The sequence below is a fragment of the Carassius gibelio genome, chromosome A13 (genome assembly GCF_023724105.1).
Source record: "Carassius gibelio isolate Cgi1373 ecotype wild population from Czech Republic chromosome A13, carGib1.2-hapl.c, whole genome shotgun sequence".
Classification (NCBI taxonomy): domain Eukaryota; kingdom Metazoa; phylum Chordata; class Actinopteri; order Cypriniformes; family Cyprinidae; genus Carassius; species Carassius gibelio.
The window spans coordinates 8681164-8697489 of NC_068383.1; the positions used below are offsets into that span (position 1 = coordinate 8681164).

At 35.8% G+C, this 16326-nt stretch overlaps 2 protein-coding genes across 3 annotated transcripts in view; both read left to right on the forward strand.

Annotated features, from left to right (window-relative positions):
• The first annotated feature begins 630 nt into the window (after positions 1-630).
• On the forward strand, positions 631-6602 carry LOC128026068 (uncharacterized). Its single transcript, XM_052612799.1, has 11 exons — positions 631-1562; positions 2761-2858; positions 3040-3189; positions 3338-3453; positions 3588-3724; positions 3829-3922; positions 4081-4192; positions 4470-4701; positions 4842-5010; positions 5466-5593; positions 5935-6602. Exons 2-8 carry the CDS (start codon positions 2762-2764, stop codon positions 4523-4525), a joined length of 762 nt encoding a protein of 253 aa, XP_052468759.1. The 5' UTR covers positions 631-1562; position 2761; the 3' UTR covers positions 4526-4701; positions 4842-5010; positions 5466-5593; positions 5935-6602.
• A 7198-nt stretch (positions 6603-13800) lies between these two features.
• LOC128026057 (serine palmitoyltransferase 3) overlaps positions 13801-16326 on the forward strand; it is a 30558-nt gene continuing 28032 nt past the window's right edge. The window contains exons 1-2 of one of the 2 annotated variants that reach the window (XM_052612783.1): positions 13801-14123; positions 14771-14971. In XM_052612783.1, the coding sequence (XP_052468743.1) occupies positions 14013-14123; positions 14771-14971 (312 nt within the window). In that variant the 5' untranslated portion in view covers positions 13801-14012. The remainder of the gene's footprint in view (positions 14124-14770; positions 14972-16326) is intronic. The other variant, XM_052612782.1, reaches the window with a different exon arrangement.

The following is a 16326-nucleotide window of genomic DNA, read 5'->3' on the forward strand; positions in this document are numbered from 1 at the left end:
CATTAAGAATAGATTTTTCAATCTTTTATTCTAGGTGCAGATTTATACTGCCTTCTGAAAAATAATTTGCATAGTCATTAGCAAAATAAGAATCTCAAACACAAACACACCCAGATATGCAGTCTTGGTAAATCAGGTCAGGATTGTTCTAAACAACAAGGTTTCCTGAAGTGTAAAAGTGATAATCTTCTTTTATCTTTACTCAACATGTCACTTTACTTAAGAAATACTGCCAAGAAGGATTTGGTTAGGATTTGGTTCGTGTGGCTCAGAGGATAGTCTTGTTAAACCATCACAAAGATTCTATCGAAATGCATCTGGAGAAATACAGAACTTCTCATTACAAGTAGGTTGTGGTCCAAAAACATGAGACCATTTTGTAAATCTAAAGCATTGTCTCTTTAGATGTGGGGGAAAAAGCACTTTCTTGGATTTGGGGGTAAAACAATGTGAACTATTAAGACAAAATTAAGAAATATTTTAGATTGTGCACTATTTTAAACTCACTAATCATAAATAGCAAATTTGTGCTTTAAAAAAACAACAACAAAAAAGAATGGTACTTTGATTCCATTATAATTATGTTTCATATGTCACAATTATATTTAGGCTACATATGTAGCCTACACAGGAAAAATGGCTGAGTAGTTTTTCCAGAGTTACATTTTTTTTCCTCAAAAATAGTTGTTTTTGCTCTATTTTGAGTGTACAGAGTCAAATTTATCAGTAGAGTGGGAGTAAAATCACAGAGTAACTGCAGTGACTCCTCCCATAACTGTTCTCTTCCCAAAGTTTCGTTTATCCGCCATCTTATTAGTCACGGCCGTCGACCGCTGCTGCTTTGCTTTCTGCTGGATGGTAAAGTAAATATAGTTTCAAAGTCTTGGTAACGTTATTCATATATTTTTCATAATATTCACCCGTTATTAGCTCAGGACATTTCGTCAATTATTCTTTTTTTTTTTTTGCATATTACATCGCTTTCTCATGTTAGCTTGAGCACTAAGTTGTGCCATGTCAGAAATAAATTAGACTAAGTAATCTTTAATGCAAACAGCTAAGTTAATATAAAAATAACTAACATTAATTGACATCAGTAAGTACGTTATAGCCTATTAACGTTAAATGTTTGTCCACATAAGTATTGTGACAAGTGATCGAAATGTGCGCCACATGCCACCACATGTACTTGACTCGGTATAGAGTAAAAGTCAACGTTAGCCGTAATTAACTTGCATTGCTGGGAGGCTATTTTGATATGCATTATTATCCCGATTCGGAGGGTTACTGTGGGGATGTAGGTATTTTCAGCATTTACAGATTTTTTAAATATATTTTGTCATCTTTGACCGTATGAATCCAGAATTTTGGGGTGTGACAATTCAGAATTCGCCGTTGACTCCTTTTTGTCCACTGCCGAACACAGTATAATAATTTGTTTCTGCTCTAACGTTAACTGTTCTCTTCCCAAAGTTTCGTTTCGTTCCGCCATTACAGTCACTGCCATTGACCACTGCTGCTTCGATTTGAGAAGATAACGTGTGTTTCTGCTGGATTGTAAAGTAAGTAAAGTTTCAAAGTCGTATTCATTTTTATAATATTCGCCTCTGTTTTTAGCTTAACGTTAGATCATTTTGGCAGTTTTTTTTATAGAGAGTGATTAAAGATCGCTTTCTCCTGTTGACTGAGAACTAAGTTATATTGAAAGCAAATAGCTAGCATATAATGTTGTTAGATTACAAACGTTAACGTTAATTGACACAGGTAAAAAAAATCTTACGATATCTGTTGATCAAATGTTCGTCCGCTAATCTTTTGTGACAAGCATCTGGAGTCGTGCACCACATGTACTTGACTCGGTATAGAGTTAATGTTAACCGTTATTGCCTGAGGCCATTTTTATGTGCATTAACTTACCCCTCTTTGTACGATAATTGTTTCTGATAGGAATGTAAGATGTTTTCATTATTTACATGGGATATTTGGTGATTTTATTACCGTCTAAATCTAGAATCTTGGTGTTTCATTTCATAATTCACTGTTTGAATCCCTTTTGACCACTGCGGAACACAACTGTTGCTTCACTGTATTTGCATGCATTTGTAATATGTACACTTTTATTACAGAAATCCTGGGAAGTATTTACAAGCAGAATATTAATCAGTTGAAAGGAGAAAGAGGGAAATAAACGGGTAAACATTAGAAATGGGCTTTAAATTTTAACATAATATAGCCTTACACATTAAAAATGTAAACCAAGCAACTTTGTTTTTCGTATGTAAATAAGTTCACAAATTCAATTTTTTTTAAATGACATACATCATTTTGAGTTAAAAAGAAATGTCAATTATATGTATCTTCTTTGTTTTTAACAGATGTAAATAATGACGCAACAAATAGGATATTAATTTCTTATTAAATCAAATCTTACTTATTAAAAATTCAAAGAATGGCCTATTACATTATTACACTTGAGCAGCGCGTTCCCTGGTTTGTAGGATCATAAAACTCACTCCTCCTCTGTGAATAAATCACCACGAATGCATGAGATTCATCACTGAAGTGCATGCAGATTTATTTCTCATGAGAAACAATTACCATCCGAATAAAGATATATTGAGCACCTTGCCTTAACAGAACTATTGGACAGTTATTACATATAAAAAATACATGTTGTGTAGTGCACTAATGAATGTTCTTTTCTTCCTCTGACTGTGAGTGTTATCGCCTTGTTTAACTTTGTCTTTTTGGTTCTTTCAGGATGCAGACCAACAATGTTATCAGAGTGAAGTTCAAAGACAGCAAGAGATATATTTTTTCTTCAAAACCTTTTACATTTCAATCATTTTTGGAATGTGGTAAGAGATAAACTTTAACATTGTTAATATCATAAATACCTTTCAGTCTAAATTTATTATTATTTTTTAGGTAATATATTAAGTGTATGAATGTATATTATGGGGTTAAAAAATAACTGTTGTAGTTCCTTTGGCATTGCTGGCTTCTGTGTCAATTTTCCATTGGTGTGTCTTCCTTTAGTTGCCAATAAATTTGATCTTCCTACAATGGATGTGAAAGTCTTTGATGACTCGAAGACAGAAGTTGATGAGGAAGCATTCGTATATCTGCTGACACGACCAGATCTTGGTGTATTAGAAATTGTCATCCCAGGCACAGCAAACATTGATGGTAAATTGTTTGACATTCAGTAATATTCACCAATTCACTGATTTGCATAAGCTAATATGGCTATTGGATTAATTCTTAATAGCTGTGTAGTATGCTGCCACAGTAGCATGAACAGACAATCAGACCTTTGATATGGTTTATATTGAAGATTCTTTAAGCTCAAGCTCATTAGGAGATGAAGGTACATCAGAGTCTGATGACACTGCAATGTTGATTACAAGCCCTCCTGAAAAAAATCTAGCTGAGGAACATCGTCTTGCCAAGGTAAGGATCTCCAATCTTGCCTCTGAATTACATCTATATAGAATGACTTAAAAAATAAAAATATTTGGAGCTATGTACACTTGTCAGTTGTTCATTTATAATCCCTGAACAATATCGCATCATTCCCCCTCCAGATGATTGAAGAGATTCTAAAGACCAGCCCTGGAGGTGAAAAGATTATAAACGAATATACCCGCACCAAAGGTCTGTCCGATACCCGAAGACGTTACATGGTGAAAATTTTGGTAGCACATTTAACAAATGAACATGGGTAAGTTGTTCATATAGTAGTTTGTAAATTGTTGTTTATGATGTTATGTGTTATAATTATAATTGCTTTGGTTTGTGTGTGTTTGTGTGTGTGTGTGTGTGTAGAACAAGCCCTTCCCGACGTTTGAAGGAAGAATATGCGAAAGGAATCATTTCCCTCTTCCCATGCTTGGCTGACCCCAGGAGCAAGCTTGGATATGTAAGTAGTAGTAGTCTCTCAATATTTTTGTTGTACCGGAGGAGGAGACATTATGTATATTGCAGAATAAAGAATATCTGCATTATAATTGATATGGCATTTATTGCCTTAATCTGGTAATGTATAACTACTTGGTCTGTTTATTGTTCTGGTAATAGGAGCATTATTACAATGCAGAAGATGGAAGTGGATATTTGGCGTGGAGAATTAAAACTCTGCAGAAAGAAGCATCAGAGGGACGGATGAAGCGTCCACGGCAACCACAAACAGGTGTGAGATTTTATGTTAAGTCAATGCTTTTATGCATCTGTAATTAAGCCACATTGTGAATGAGGTCTCATGTTACATAGCATCTCTGTTCTTTTTTTAATGCAAAATTTTTTGCATAATCATCAACATTGGGCAAATTCAGATGGCATTCTGGGATATATGCATGTTTCACATGTTATTTTGTGTCATTTATCTAGTTTTGGCATTAATGTGTTTTGCTTTGGAAAGATAAGGAACTAAACAAATTTGGTTTTCATATTGTTTTAAACACTTTCAGGTGGGCCAACTGCTGACAGACAATCCTACAAAGAAGACTGCTATTTGACTATTTGACTGAAGACCGTCATTGTCAGGAAGCAATAGCCCTGATGAAGCATACAGCTGATGAGGCAGTGGTAAAGGAAAAGATGAAGTTAACGCTGGCCTATCGCCAGAAGCTGCTGCATGACCCTAAAAAGTCTGCTGATATTCTATCAGTTTTCTCACGATTCCTGGATATACCAGGCTTGGTATGTGAGACTTAAATTCTTAAAATATGAAAACAGACAAATATGAAATCAAGTGCTATTGTTGTTCTGCAGTAACAGAGACTTGTTAGGTAAACAAAGTCAGTTCCTTCTATGGTACCTACTTTAATTATCTTTGGCAGATTAATCAAGATTTTGGACTTTTGTTTGGTGATGCGACCTCTGCAAAGTTGTTGGAGAAGTGGTCTACCAACATAAAACCAAAGGTTATTGCACAGAGCCGTGGCCTCACACAGACTAGTGAGCTCCAAGACCTCATCCAAAATGCTGAAGCCACTGAAGTTGAAGAAGGTACCGTATCTACATTGTGGCACACTTTAAATTATTTAAGAGGAAGTTACACATTCATGACAAGCATAGCTTTACTCAGATCTACACTTTAAATTGCAGAGACAACTATATCCATTACATAGGATTTGCAGATGCATATTTATAGTTTGAAATGGTTTTAATATGGGAGTCTGAATAACAAAAGCATCTTTGATATTTTGTAGGTAAAGTTTAGCTGTATGTTCAATATATTTGGAGGTTTAACCTAAATTCATCCACACATCTGTATTCATCGAGACTAGGCCATGAATGTGCTCTTAATACTGAATCTGTGTGCAGTATTAACTAAAATACTGGAGTGGTTAATTTATTTATACCAGCACCTCAACAAGTCAATTGAAAGTGATTTGGAGGTTATGCTCAACCCCTTCTGCCTAAATACTAAAAAATGTTTAATTTGTCTTCTGTGTTTCTAGGGTGGGACAGCGACATGTCTTCCATTCTGATGCTGGTTCACCTTTTGCCACCCTCAAGTCAAGGCCGCAAGAGACCGGGAAAGATCTCAGCCAAACAAGCATGTGATCGTCTTGTGAAATTCATCAAGGTGAAGCTACTGATTTAACAGATCAAATTACACTGTTTTACAATGTTTTGTCACTGTGTGAACTTGAACTTGCTTATTTCTCAGACTTGCTTACTTCTCTAAAAGATCACTTGTCCTCCAAATTATTGTTCTTGTGGTATTCTTTTCTACTTAGCACATATTTAGTAATGATCTCCCGAAAGTGTGTAATACAGAAACTTTGGTGGAAGACGTCACTGTGTCTTTATGAATGCTGGATATTTACTTTAAGGGCCCTATTTTAACAATCTAAACGTAAAGTGTAAAGGGGGTCCCTTACTGTTAAGTCACATTGGCACTAATGTGTTTTCATTCTTTCACAGACCGGTAACAGTATCCAAGGGCACTTGGACAGTATTGGAGAAAGACTCCAGCCGTATCTACTCGCTGTTGGGCCGAACAAAAGTAGGATCCATTCTTGGTTTATTGTGATTGACCAACATGCTCTACCCTGTAAGGCTTCTAATTCATTGGCCTGTGTTGATGAGCTTTTCAAACATTTGATCCTAATGCCATGAAATTTGGTCCCGGGAAAATGGTCCCATTGAATGAAATGGAAGTTGGTGCTGAGATAGCTGGAAAACTTAATGTGCCTGTGTGGACTAAGGTCCTAAATGTGAAGTGGGTCAAGCGCTGTGGAAACACTTATCGATCAGGGTTGGCAGTTTGTGTTCAAGTTCAAAATGACATGCCTGTGTTTTATGTAATCCACAATATTGTTATTAAAAATGAGCACATCCTTTTAATAACAACTGCACTGAAAACAATGTGTTTAGATGAACATATCCATGCTTACAAAGTTGCACATACCACAGAAGCACCTTATGTTTTGGAGATTAAGGATATTTTGCACCACAAGTTGTTTGACATTTCTGATGTCTTATGGTTGTGATTCTGATTTGTTTATTGTACCATATAGTTTCATGTAATTCTTTTTCATCTCATCCATTGTTATCATTACTTTTTATTTTAGTATTTTTTTTATTTTTATTTTTTCACAATTACAACATGATGACACATTCAAAATGACAAGTGAATTATGTTTCAGTGTAATGTTGTTTGAAGAGGAGGAGCTTGAAAAAATAAAATTGAGACATGAGTATATTGTTTGTTGTTTTTTGTTTTATTTTAAAACTGAAAAGCAAGTAATTAATTTTAAGGCTTTTTGAGGGTAAAATATGAATGGTGTAATTCAGAGGAGTAACTCTGGATAGAGTTACTTTTTCTTTGTAGTTCACACATAACTGATGATAAACAACTCCGGAGGGGAAGTAAATTGTGGTAGAGTAAATTTGTAGTTCCTCTGAACAGAGTTAAAAAGTAGCAAGAGTCAATTTCATGTAGCACTGAACTGAGTAAAATAGTACAAGAGTTAATTTGAAATAACACTAAATAGAGTCAAATATAACATGAAAGAGTAAAATATGAACACTAAATTGAGCAATATTAACTCTGGAAAAACAACTCTATCAAAAGAGTAACTTTTACTCTTTTTAGAGAGGGACCAAATGTTATCTGGCATAGAGTAAAATTTTCTTCAATTTGAGTAAATTTTACTCTGTCAAATTTACTGTGTACGTTAGTTAAAGTTACATATGAAAACATATATAATACATAAACATATAAAAAACAAGTTATGATTAAAGTTGCATATGTAGTTTTGATACGAGCTGAAAATTATTGTTACCTGCAATACAGAGTCACAAGTCGCCAATCTTTTTGCTTGTCTATAAACTGTGCCGTAAAGTAGACGAAGTAAAGCATTAAGTAAAACAGTTTTTCCAAACAATTCAGAAAGCGATTGAGACACTGCTCCAAACGATACAGTTTGTAAAGTTAGCTAATCCAAACTAATTCATCCTCACAAGCAAAATCTCGAAACAATTTAGACAGTTTTGCTAAATGTAATGGACAAAAACACTGCAAAAAACTGAGGCAAAATAATTGTTCTCGAATCGGCATCGGTAGTTCTGATTCTATCAGGCTATACAAACAACAGGAAATAACAAGCATCTTGATTGAAATGTTTCCCATGTTTGTACAATTTTATTTGTCTCGTCCGATAAGGATTTTTTTATTTGACGCATTGATTTTTATAAAAACTCGCTTACCGATTCAGACACTGCGAAAAAGAACCGACTCAAAAGAGTGATTCATTCTCGAATCTGGTGTTTGACGGAAAATAGTAGGGACATGACTTCATTAAAATATCGTCGAGTAAAACGTTTCAGGTCGGTTTACGGTGATTTCTCATGTCAAAACACTGACTTATTACTATAATTTTAACTGGGGTAGGACGCACAGAGCACAGTTTATTAGGGTGCTCTCACACTAGCACTTTTGGCGCGCACCCGGGTTCGACTGACGTTAGGTACGATGACATGATCGCTAACTTCCGAACTTGGTTGCGCACCCATGAACTGTACTTAAGTACTTAACCATACTTAACGTTAACAGTTAAAGGTACAAGTGAACTCCTGTATGCAATCGTACCAAAGTGGAAGTGAACCGCTAGTAATGGCGTATTGCAGGGTTCTTCAAATCTTTTCCTGGAGGGCCAATGCATTGCAGAGTTTAGCACTAACCTTGATCAAAACTCACCTACCTGTGATTTTCTAATGATCCTGAAGATCACCTGAAGCACAGGTGTGTTTGTTTAGGGTTATAGCTCAACTCTGCAGGAAAGTGGATCTCATGGGCCAGATTTAAGGATCGTATTGTTTTCAAAATTTGTGTTTGTGTTTCACTCATTTTCTTGTCAGGCGTGACTGACGCGCTGCAAGCAGAGAGCTGTATGTCATTTCTGTTCGCCTTTATCGTTCTCTAGAGCATTTCCACTACATTCGTAAGACAGATGTAAGTGCCGTTATGTACTGAAGCTTCGGAATCAAAACCAATGGTTAAAAAACAATGGTACACATTTTGCCCCCTTCTTCTGTGCTGTCGTTACTAATGCTGCGTTCCCCTGCGTAACCCCTGTTTTTCCAAACTTCTACCCGTGAAAGTGCACTGGAACAGCATTCAAACCCACGACTTCCCATCCGTGAACTCGTACATTAATTTAATTTAAACTTTTCATTTTAGTATAGAGCAATATGTATTATTCATTGTATATTCAAATCAATTTCTTATACTAATAGGTTCATGTTTAATAATTCCTAAATAATTATGTACATAAAGAAATAGGCTATATTTTGTGTTACATGTGTTGGCAGTGCGCAGCAGACACACTGACCTAACGTTAATGTTAACTGGTTTAAATATATCGCTTATCCAAAAGACCATAAAAATTACAGATAGAATCTGAAGTAAAAAATCATTTACACACAAATTAAAAAATAATCCCGTTTGACTGATTTGCTTTAAATCGGGTGATTTTAGATCAGTGGTTTGCATGTGACTCAATGGTGCTCTCTGCTGGTGGGGATTATTAAAATGGTGGATCGAACACTTCCGGTGGCTCCACTGCCTGTTGGCAGTTTAGAATACAATGTGCAATACAGTCATATAGATCAGTGGTTCGGACCCAACTAAAATAATATGAACACAGTCCCGCGGGGGCAGAGGAAGCAATTGAACTCAGGTTCAGTCCAGGAAATCGAACCATTAGCTTGGCATTGGGACGTTCATCTACCTTCTGCATATAATGATAAAATAATATGCTTTTTAATATGAAATAAATACAATAAAATACCACCTTTAAAAATATGTAAAATACCCGATGAGATTACATCAAACATAATAAAACAACAAGGCATCACGTGCATCAATGATTTTATTAAGCCTGGTAATAACTGATACGATTAGAGGTCCAGAGGGTGCAAAGAAACACCTGCCATACAAATATGAGATAAATAATTGGTGCTAATATTAATAAAGCTAATGATGCTTGACAGATCTAGGCTAGCACTGCTCCCTTAGCACAAAGTCTCTGGCAGAGGATTGGGAAGCTCATTGGATGTGAAGAAATGAGGGATAGAGGTGGACAGAGGGGGTGGTTAATAGTTTAGTGAGGAGAGATAGAGAGGGTGAGCAAGACAGAGTGGAGCTGTGGTTAATTAGCAATGACAGTTCCACAGTTGGTCCAGCATTGGCTCAGACAGCTGCAGGCCGCTGCCAGCTACCAGTGCCACACGTTGCTTCTCTCATTCTCTCTTCATTTCCACCTAGATAGATCTGTTCCTCCCATTCACTCACCTCCAGTCTCTCCCTCTCTCTAGGCTATGTAATTCATATAGGTGTTCTATAGGTGAGTGTTTTTAAATAAAAGCTTCTGTAAATTAAAAAAATAAAATCTCTCTCAAGTTGGCACGAAATATGTAGTATTGCTAAAGCATTTGAAATATGTAAAATACAGAATAACCACCAATGTAAAAATGGAGACAATAAAATAGTAATACATAAGAGAAAAAGCAGACAGTATCTCTAATATTTATTATAACAATTACAATTATGTAAAATAAACCAAATGACTACAATGGATTAACCATTTTGTATGGTGTACACATATTGTGAAGCTGATTTGGGCTGTAATCCTCTCCAAATATATAGCAAAATTACATAATAATAACTAAATTCAGTTCTGCAAATTGTGGAAATTCTTGGGATGTACTTGGGACAGACAAGAAGAAAGTGTTTCTTATCATCTATTTGATTCAGGTAACAGTGTTTGTATTGTCACTGTTCTCTTGGTATCCGGGATTCCTTTCTCTATTTCTAAATCAAGTCAATATTTCTTCTTTCTTTTCTTTTCTTCTCTCTCTCTCTCTCTCTCTCTCTCTTTAAAGTTCAAGTTGCTTTTTTGGCATGACATTTCTGTTACAGTATTGCCAAAGCATTTTAGTTGTGTACAATACAGAATATGATAGCACCTTCAAAGTAAAAAAAAAGAAAGAGTCATAAATAAGATAAAAAAAAATACAATAAAATACACATAACATCAGACAGTATTTCTAATATTAATAATAATAATTACAAATATATACAATGAAGAATGTCAAAGAAAAGCAAATGAACAAACCGTTTCATATGGTGTATACTGTACATATTTTGCAGCTAGTTTGACTGCGATCTCATCCTCTCCGAGTACATAGCAGAGTTTCACTGAGTCATCTAAAAGAAAAAAAAAGGAACAATTCTGTACTTCAAATTGTGGAAAGAATATTTGCCTTGTAGTATTGTATTTGGGGAAAGTGCTTCCCATCTTCTATTTGATTCAGGTCACAGTGTTTGCATAGTCGCTGTTCTCTCTGTATCCAGGATTGTATATATCTTCCTTTCTCTACTTCTAAGTCGTGGTCTCCGAGTCTATATTTTGAAAGGTTTTGTCTTTCTTTTAATTTGTTTGATTGATAAGTAATTTGCTAATGTGGTGGTTCTATTTAGGGCCGCATAACACTGGAGTTTGGTTTGGAGGTCAAATTAGATTTGTAATTTTTCATCATAATTATACTTTAGATTTTTGTCAATGTCTTTATGAATGTTGGGGTTGGAGTCAGACTCAGCTTAAGATTCTTTCATTAGTTGAAGTAGGTGTGTATTTAGAAGATAAGACACTGTTGGGGATTCATTAGCGTGATGTCAGAATTTAACTCTCTCTCTCTCTCTCTCTCTGTCTCTCTCTCTGTCTCTCTCTCTCTCTCAGTTCAATTCAATTCAATTCAAAATTGCTTAATTGGCATGACTGTAAATTATACAACATTGCCAAAGCTTAGTATAGGCTTTATATATATATATATATATATATATATATATATATATATATATATATATATACACAGCGAATGTAGTTCCAGGCAGCTCTCTTGACCGCATTACAGTTCCATATCGCTTCGCATAGTTAAAAGTAATAACGGTCACGCAGTTTGCACAAAAAGGTGTTGTCAGCGCTGCCCTGATGATTTTATCAGTTACCATTTATAGTGTAGCAACTTAAAGGCTACACATGACATTTCTCACTAGCGAGGTAATAACAACCCTGTTTAGAGACGCACAGAGAGGTAGCCTAATTCACACAAGCTGTTTTTCTTTCTCTCTCTCCCTGGCTCTCTTTCTAATAACTTCATTAATAAGTGCATTAGAATCATATCCTTCCATTACCAGCTTTAAAATTACGTTTTGGAACTAGCAAAAGAGATATTGGATGAGATGTGGAAGAAATAATGCAACTCACAATAGTGATTTAAGTACAAAAACCGGACAAATCCTTTTAAATATATCATCGAATCGATGTCTTGATGTGTGGTAACTGTAGTATAAGCAGAATAATGGTACGAATACGTATCTCGCAGCGAGTGCTGCTGTCTATGGAGCCCCGCACATGACATGCAAGAAAAAATAAATAAAATCGTGCACACGATTTAGCAAATCAAGTGAATGAATTGGTAAATTGTGCGCAGAATTTATAAACCAAGTGAACAAAATAGTAATTGTGTGCATGTTTTAGTACGTTGAGGGAACTAATTAGTAAATCGTGCATATGATTTAGCCTACTATTTTTTCCTGCATGCCATTGGCTGGGCTCCTTAGTTGTCTGTCTCCTAATTTTATCTTTATTTGTTCGTTTTCACTAATGGCTGTAAAGTTCTTAAGTTGGTGAATTTATCGAAGTAGAGGTTTCTTAGCGCTTCAATGGGGAAGTCGTGGCCTAGCGGTCAGAGAGTTTGACTCCTAACCTTAGGGGTGTGGGTTTGAGTCTTGGGCTGGCAGTACCATGACTGAGGTGCCCTTGAGCAAGGCACCAAACCCTGAACTGCTTCCTGGGTGCTGCAGCATAAATGGCTGTCCACTGCTATGTGTGTGTGTGTTCACTGTGTGCACTTTGGATGGGTTAAATGCAGAGCACGAATTCTGAGTATGGGTCACCATACTTGGCTGTATGTCATGTCACTTTCACATGTTATGGATATGTATTTATGACAGTGAAGGAGGAAGTGCATCTCTGTCTCAATCTCTCCTGTTTCACAGTGAGCATACACCCTTTGCTCTCTGGGTAACCAGCTCTTTCTGTGTCTGCCAGTCTTGATGGCTAGACTGTGCTCTCTGAGCCTTTACTGGTCAGGATCTGTCTCTTACACTCAGGAGATAATCTAGAGTTCGATAGAATTGTAATTTACTTTGTGGTTTAGGTTCTTGATCCCATTGTTCTAGATATGTATTTTTAGATTGTTTGATAATTTGATTTATTTTGATGTTCGGATGAGAAGCAGTGCTGGTTTGAAACTGGATAGTATTAGTAGAGTTAGTCAGGTTAGTAAATCTCAGAACTAGCTGACTCACTCTCTCTCACTCGACCATCCACGAGCACACGCCCATTGAATAGGACAGAGAAGTAAAAGTCCGGATTCAGACTTTATTCATTTGTGTAATCACAATGACTTCTTGTTCTGTGGCAAAAAATCTAAACCAAAAAAAAAAAAAACACATTCGGCTGATTGCAGTTGGAGTGATATATGCAAAATGCAGCAAAAAAGATTCAAAGATAGCTCATCTTGGATACCAGGAAGAAAAAAAGCGTTTTTGTGTAGCTTTTGTCATGATTTGCAATGTGAGAATCATACTGTTATGGAACACAAGAGTACTAAATTACTAAAGTAGCATTACTTAACTAAAACTGAAATCAATTTAAATTAAAGCAATGTGTGTGTGTATATATATATATATATATAAAATTTACGCACATCACAAAATTACTAAAACTTAAAAATAAAAACAGAAACCAAGTTTTGTTCAGATACAGTTAATACAGGTAGTATTATTTATAAACACATGGGTCATTTTTATAAGATGCACCAGTGTTATTTAATAATACTGAAAAAAATAACACTGTAAATAAAATAAATAATATATAAAAATAACAAAACTAAAATAACATTTACGTTTGTCTTTCTGAAGTTTTGGTTAATGCAAAATAAATAAACAAAGTAAAGTATTTTGTTTTCATTCTGTTTTATAATAGGCTGTAACATTGACATATTGCACCACATGCATTTTTCTGCAGTGTTTATATTTTACCACTGACAACTCGGTTTTAGTGGCTGCACTAGTTTTACTTTTAGTTTTGTTTTTAATTGATTAAAAAGCACATTCCGACGCAGATTCAGAACGACTGTCTCCAAGTTTGAAACTAACACCATGTTTTCACTGCGCCTAGAACTCCTCCATTGTCACGACCGAAACTGTCAAAGGCAGCGCCCAGTCGCGTCGCGTCGTTCCTCTGATGTCCGTGAATACTTCCTGGTCCAAAGTTGTGTGTACTCAAATCAAAGTCAGTTGAGCATGAAGTGGGATGGTGAACTCATATCAGGGAAGTACACTTCAACGGACATTCACACTTCTCTAAACTGAGGGATAGAGAAGAGAAGTTAAATAATTCATTCCTCAGTCCTGACGCTTTGCAAACATGATACGAGCAGATGAACATCATTTACGCAACGGAACCCTGAAGGCTCATTCCGACCAGAAACAACAAGGAAGCAACAGTTTGAAAAATGGATTCCACGTTGCTGGAAAGGTAAGTCCAAGCCCCTCACTTCTGGTCAGTGAGTCAATTGAAACGTCTGTTTTTTTTAAAGGAAAGTTAAAATACAAGGGGTGATTCTTAAAGCTGACTCGAGTTTAGGTCCGATTCATTTCAGCGAATCGGTTCGTTCTGTTCATTTAACGAATCCCTTCGTGAGAACGAGCCACAAGTTCGTTAGTCGTCACTTAAATATGTTTAAACTCCACGCGCGGTTTTGGCAATAATAAATGTTTATTTTTATGAAAATAGTTTCATTAGTAACCATAAAGTTTAACTGTAAAATTTGTGTTTGTAACCACAGGCAAAATTTGGTGGCAAAAAAAAAAAAAAAAAAAAAAAAAAAAAACACTGGTGGCTTGGCTTGTCTCTTAATTTAAATATGGTTTCTATAAAATGGTTTAAAAATAAAATATTTATATTATATGGTATTTGTCATTATTAGTTTCATATTAGGAAAACAGCCTATTACTTAAACAAACTTAGAAATGACATTTATTATTAAATTATTTAAATTGAGGCCTTTAGTTTATGTAGTAGCCTGTATGTTTGAATGCCATTTTTCTATTAAATAGCAGTGCAATTCAAATAATATTTGAATATAAATTTTGGATTATAATGCATTGCCTATTATATTTTAGGTGCAGAAAAATGCCAATGGAGACAGTTTTCATCAACCTCGAGTTAGGGGGGAAGATTCGTTTGAGGAAGCCCCCATGTATGTGGCTGTCCTGACATACATGGGTTATGGAATCGTCATCCTGTTTGGCTATTTCAGGGATTTCTTAAGAGCTGTTGGCTTAGAGAAGTGCCATCAGGCCCAGGAGAGAGAAGAGCAAAAGGTAGAGTCACTCTCCAACCCATTTCTCAAACTGTGGTAACCACTGTGGTAAACATCATGTAGAGAAACGTTAGTATGTCTTTTGGTAAGAAAATATTGTTTTATTATTATTTTTAGTTTTACCTCATGTAAACTATCCACTTTTTGGTGGAATCTTTTTTTTTTTCTTCGTTTTTGGAACAGAATAGCAGAATTTCTGTGTGTCTATAAATTGCAAATATTCAGAGAGTTACATGCTCAACATTTGGAAATAATAACAGTACAAAGATGAGTATTTCTGAAGACAAATTTAATGTCAAACACAAAGTTGTTTTGTTTCATGTCATGTAATTTACATATTGTTCACTATGGAAAATCTCTTTGAAATGTGTGAGGTGATGCCTCAGAGGGTAAAGACGCAATTAAACCTCAAAGGAGAGTGGGTTCATTATTTCTGCTCTCAGTCTGTCCGTTGAGAATGCCACCTTCACAAAGATGCCTCTTTCATGAACATTTCTAACTCAAAGCTGGTGGCATTACGTTAGATGTGATTATACAAAAGCATAAACTGAGTTTAGTTGACAAGATTATGAAACGGTAAGCTTTCAGAGGGAGTCGCACCTTTAGCAAATTTAAATGTTACAATTGTGTAACTCTGATATGAGTGAACACATTGTGGATTTCTGCTCTGTGCTTGCTTTGTTTTCCATGATCAGTGTGAATCACGTCAGCCAAATTGGCAGTGTCTAACTCTTCTGAGCAGTCGTGGTCTAATGGTTAGAGAGTCAGACTTGTAACACAAAGGTCAAGAGTCTCAAGATTGTAGGTGGTGGGAATGAATGTACATGCTATCTTCAACCCTCAATACCACAAATTAGGTGAGGCCTTTGGGATCTGACGGTATCGGTTCTGCTTTCGGTACTGGAGGAAAAAAAATAATGTACTATGTATTTTTGCTTAATCATGTTGTCGTGCACATTTAATCTCGCCAAACATTTCTAATGTGCGATCCTATTAAGACGTTTGTCCGTGAGATCTGCGTGAACTCTCATGCACGCCGCGGAGGCTGTCTGTCTGTCAGTCACACACACACCACAACGAGCGCACGCACATGCATTAACTGTACGTAAACTCCTGCTTGATAATAAAGAGTGACGATGGCGAAGAGATTTGCTTAATGTTATCATTTACATTTTATCTTACCAAACATTTCTAATTTGCGATATTATTAAGACGTTTGTCTGTGAGATCTGAAAGAAGGAGGCTGTCTGTCAGTCAGTCACACACAACACAAACACAACTAGAACGAGCGCGGTACACGCATTACAGTATGAAAACTCCCGCTTAATACAAAGAGTTGTCGTACTATCATGAACG

What these genes read in the sequence shown, in the direction of transcription:
- LOC128026068 (XM_052612799.1), top strand. Translation starts at nt 2,762, where the DNA reads ATGCAGACCAACAATGTTATCAGAGTGAAGTTCAAAGACAGCAAGAGA. An exon ending in TCAATCATTTTTGGAATGTG is followed by an intron (nt 2,859 to 3,039) that starts GTAAGAGATAAA and finishes GTCTTCCTTTAG; the next exon opens with TTGCCAATAAATTTGATCTT. An exon ending in AGGCACAGCAAACATTGATG is followed by an intron (nt 3,190 to 3,337) that starts GTAAATTGTTTG and finishes TTTATATTGAAG; the next exon opens with ATTCTTTAAGCTCAAGCTCA.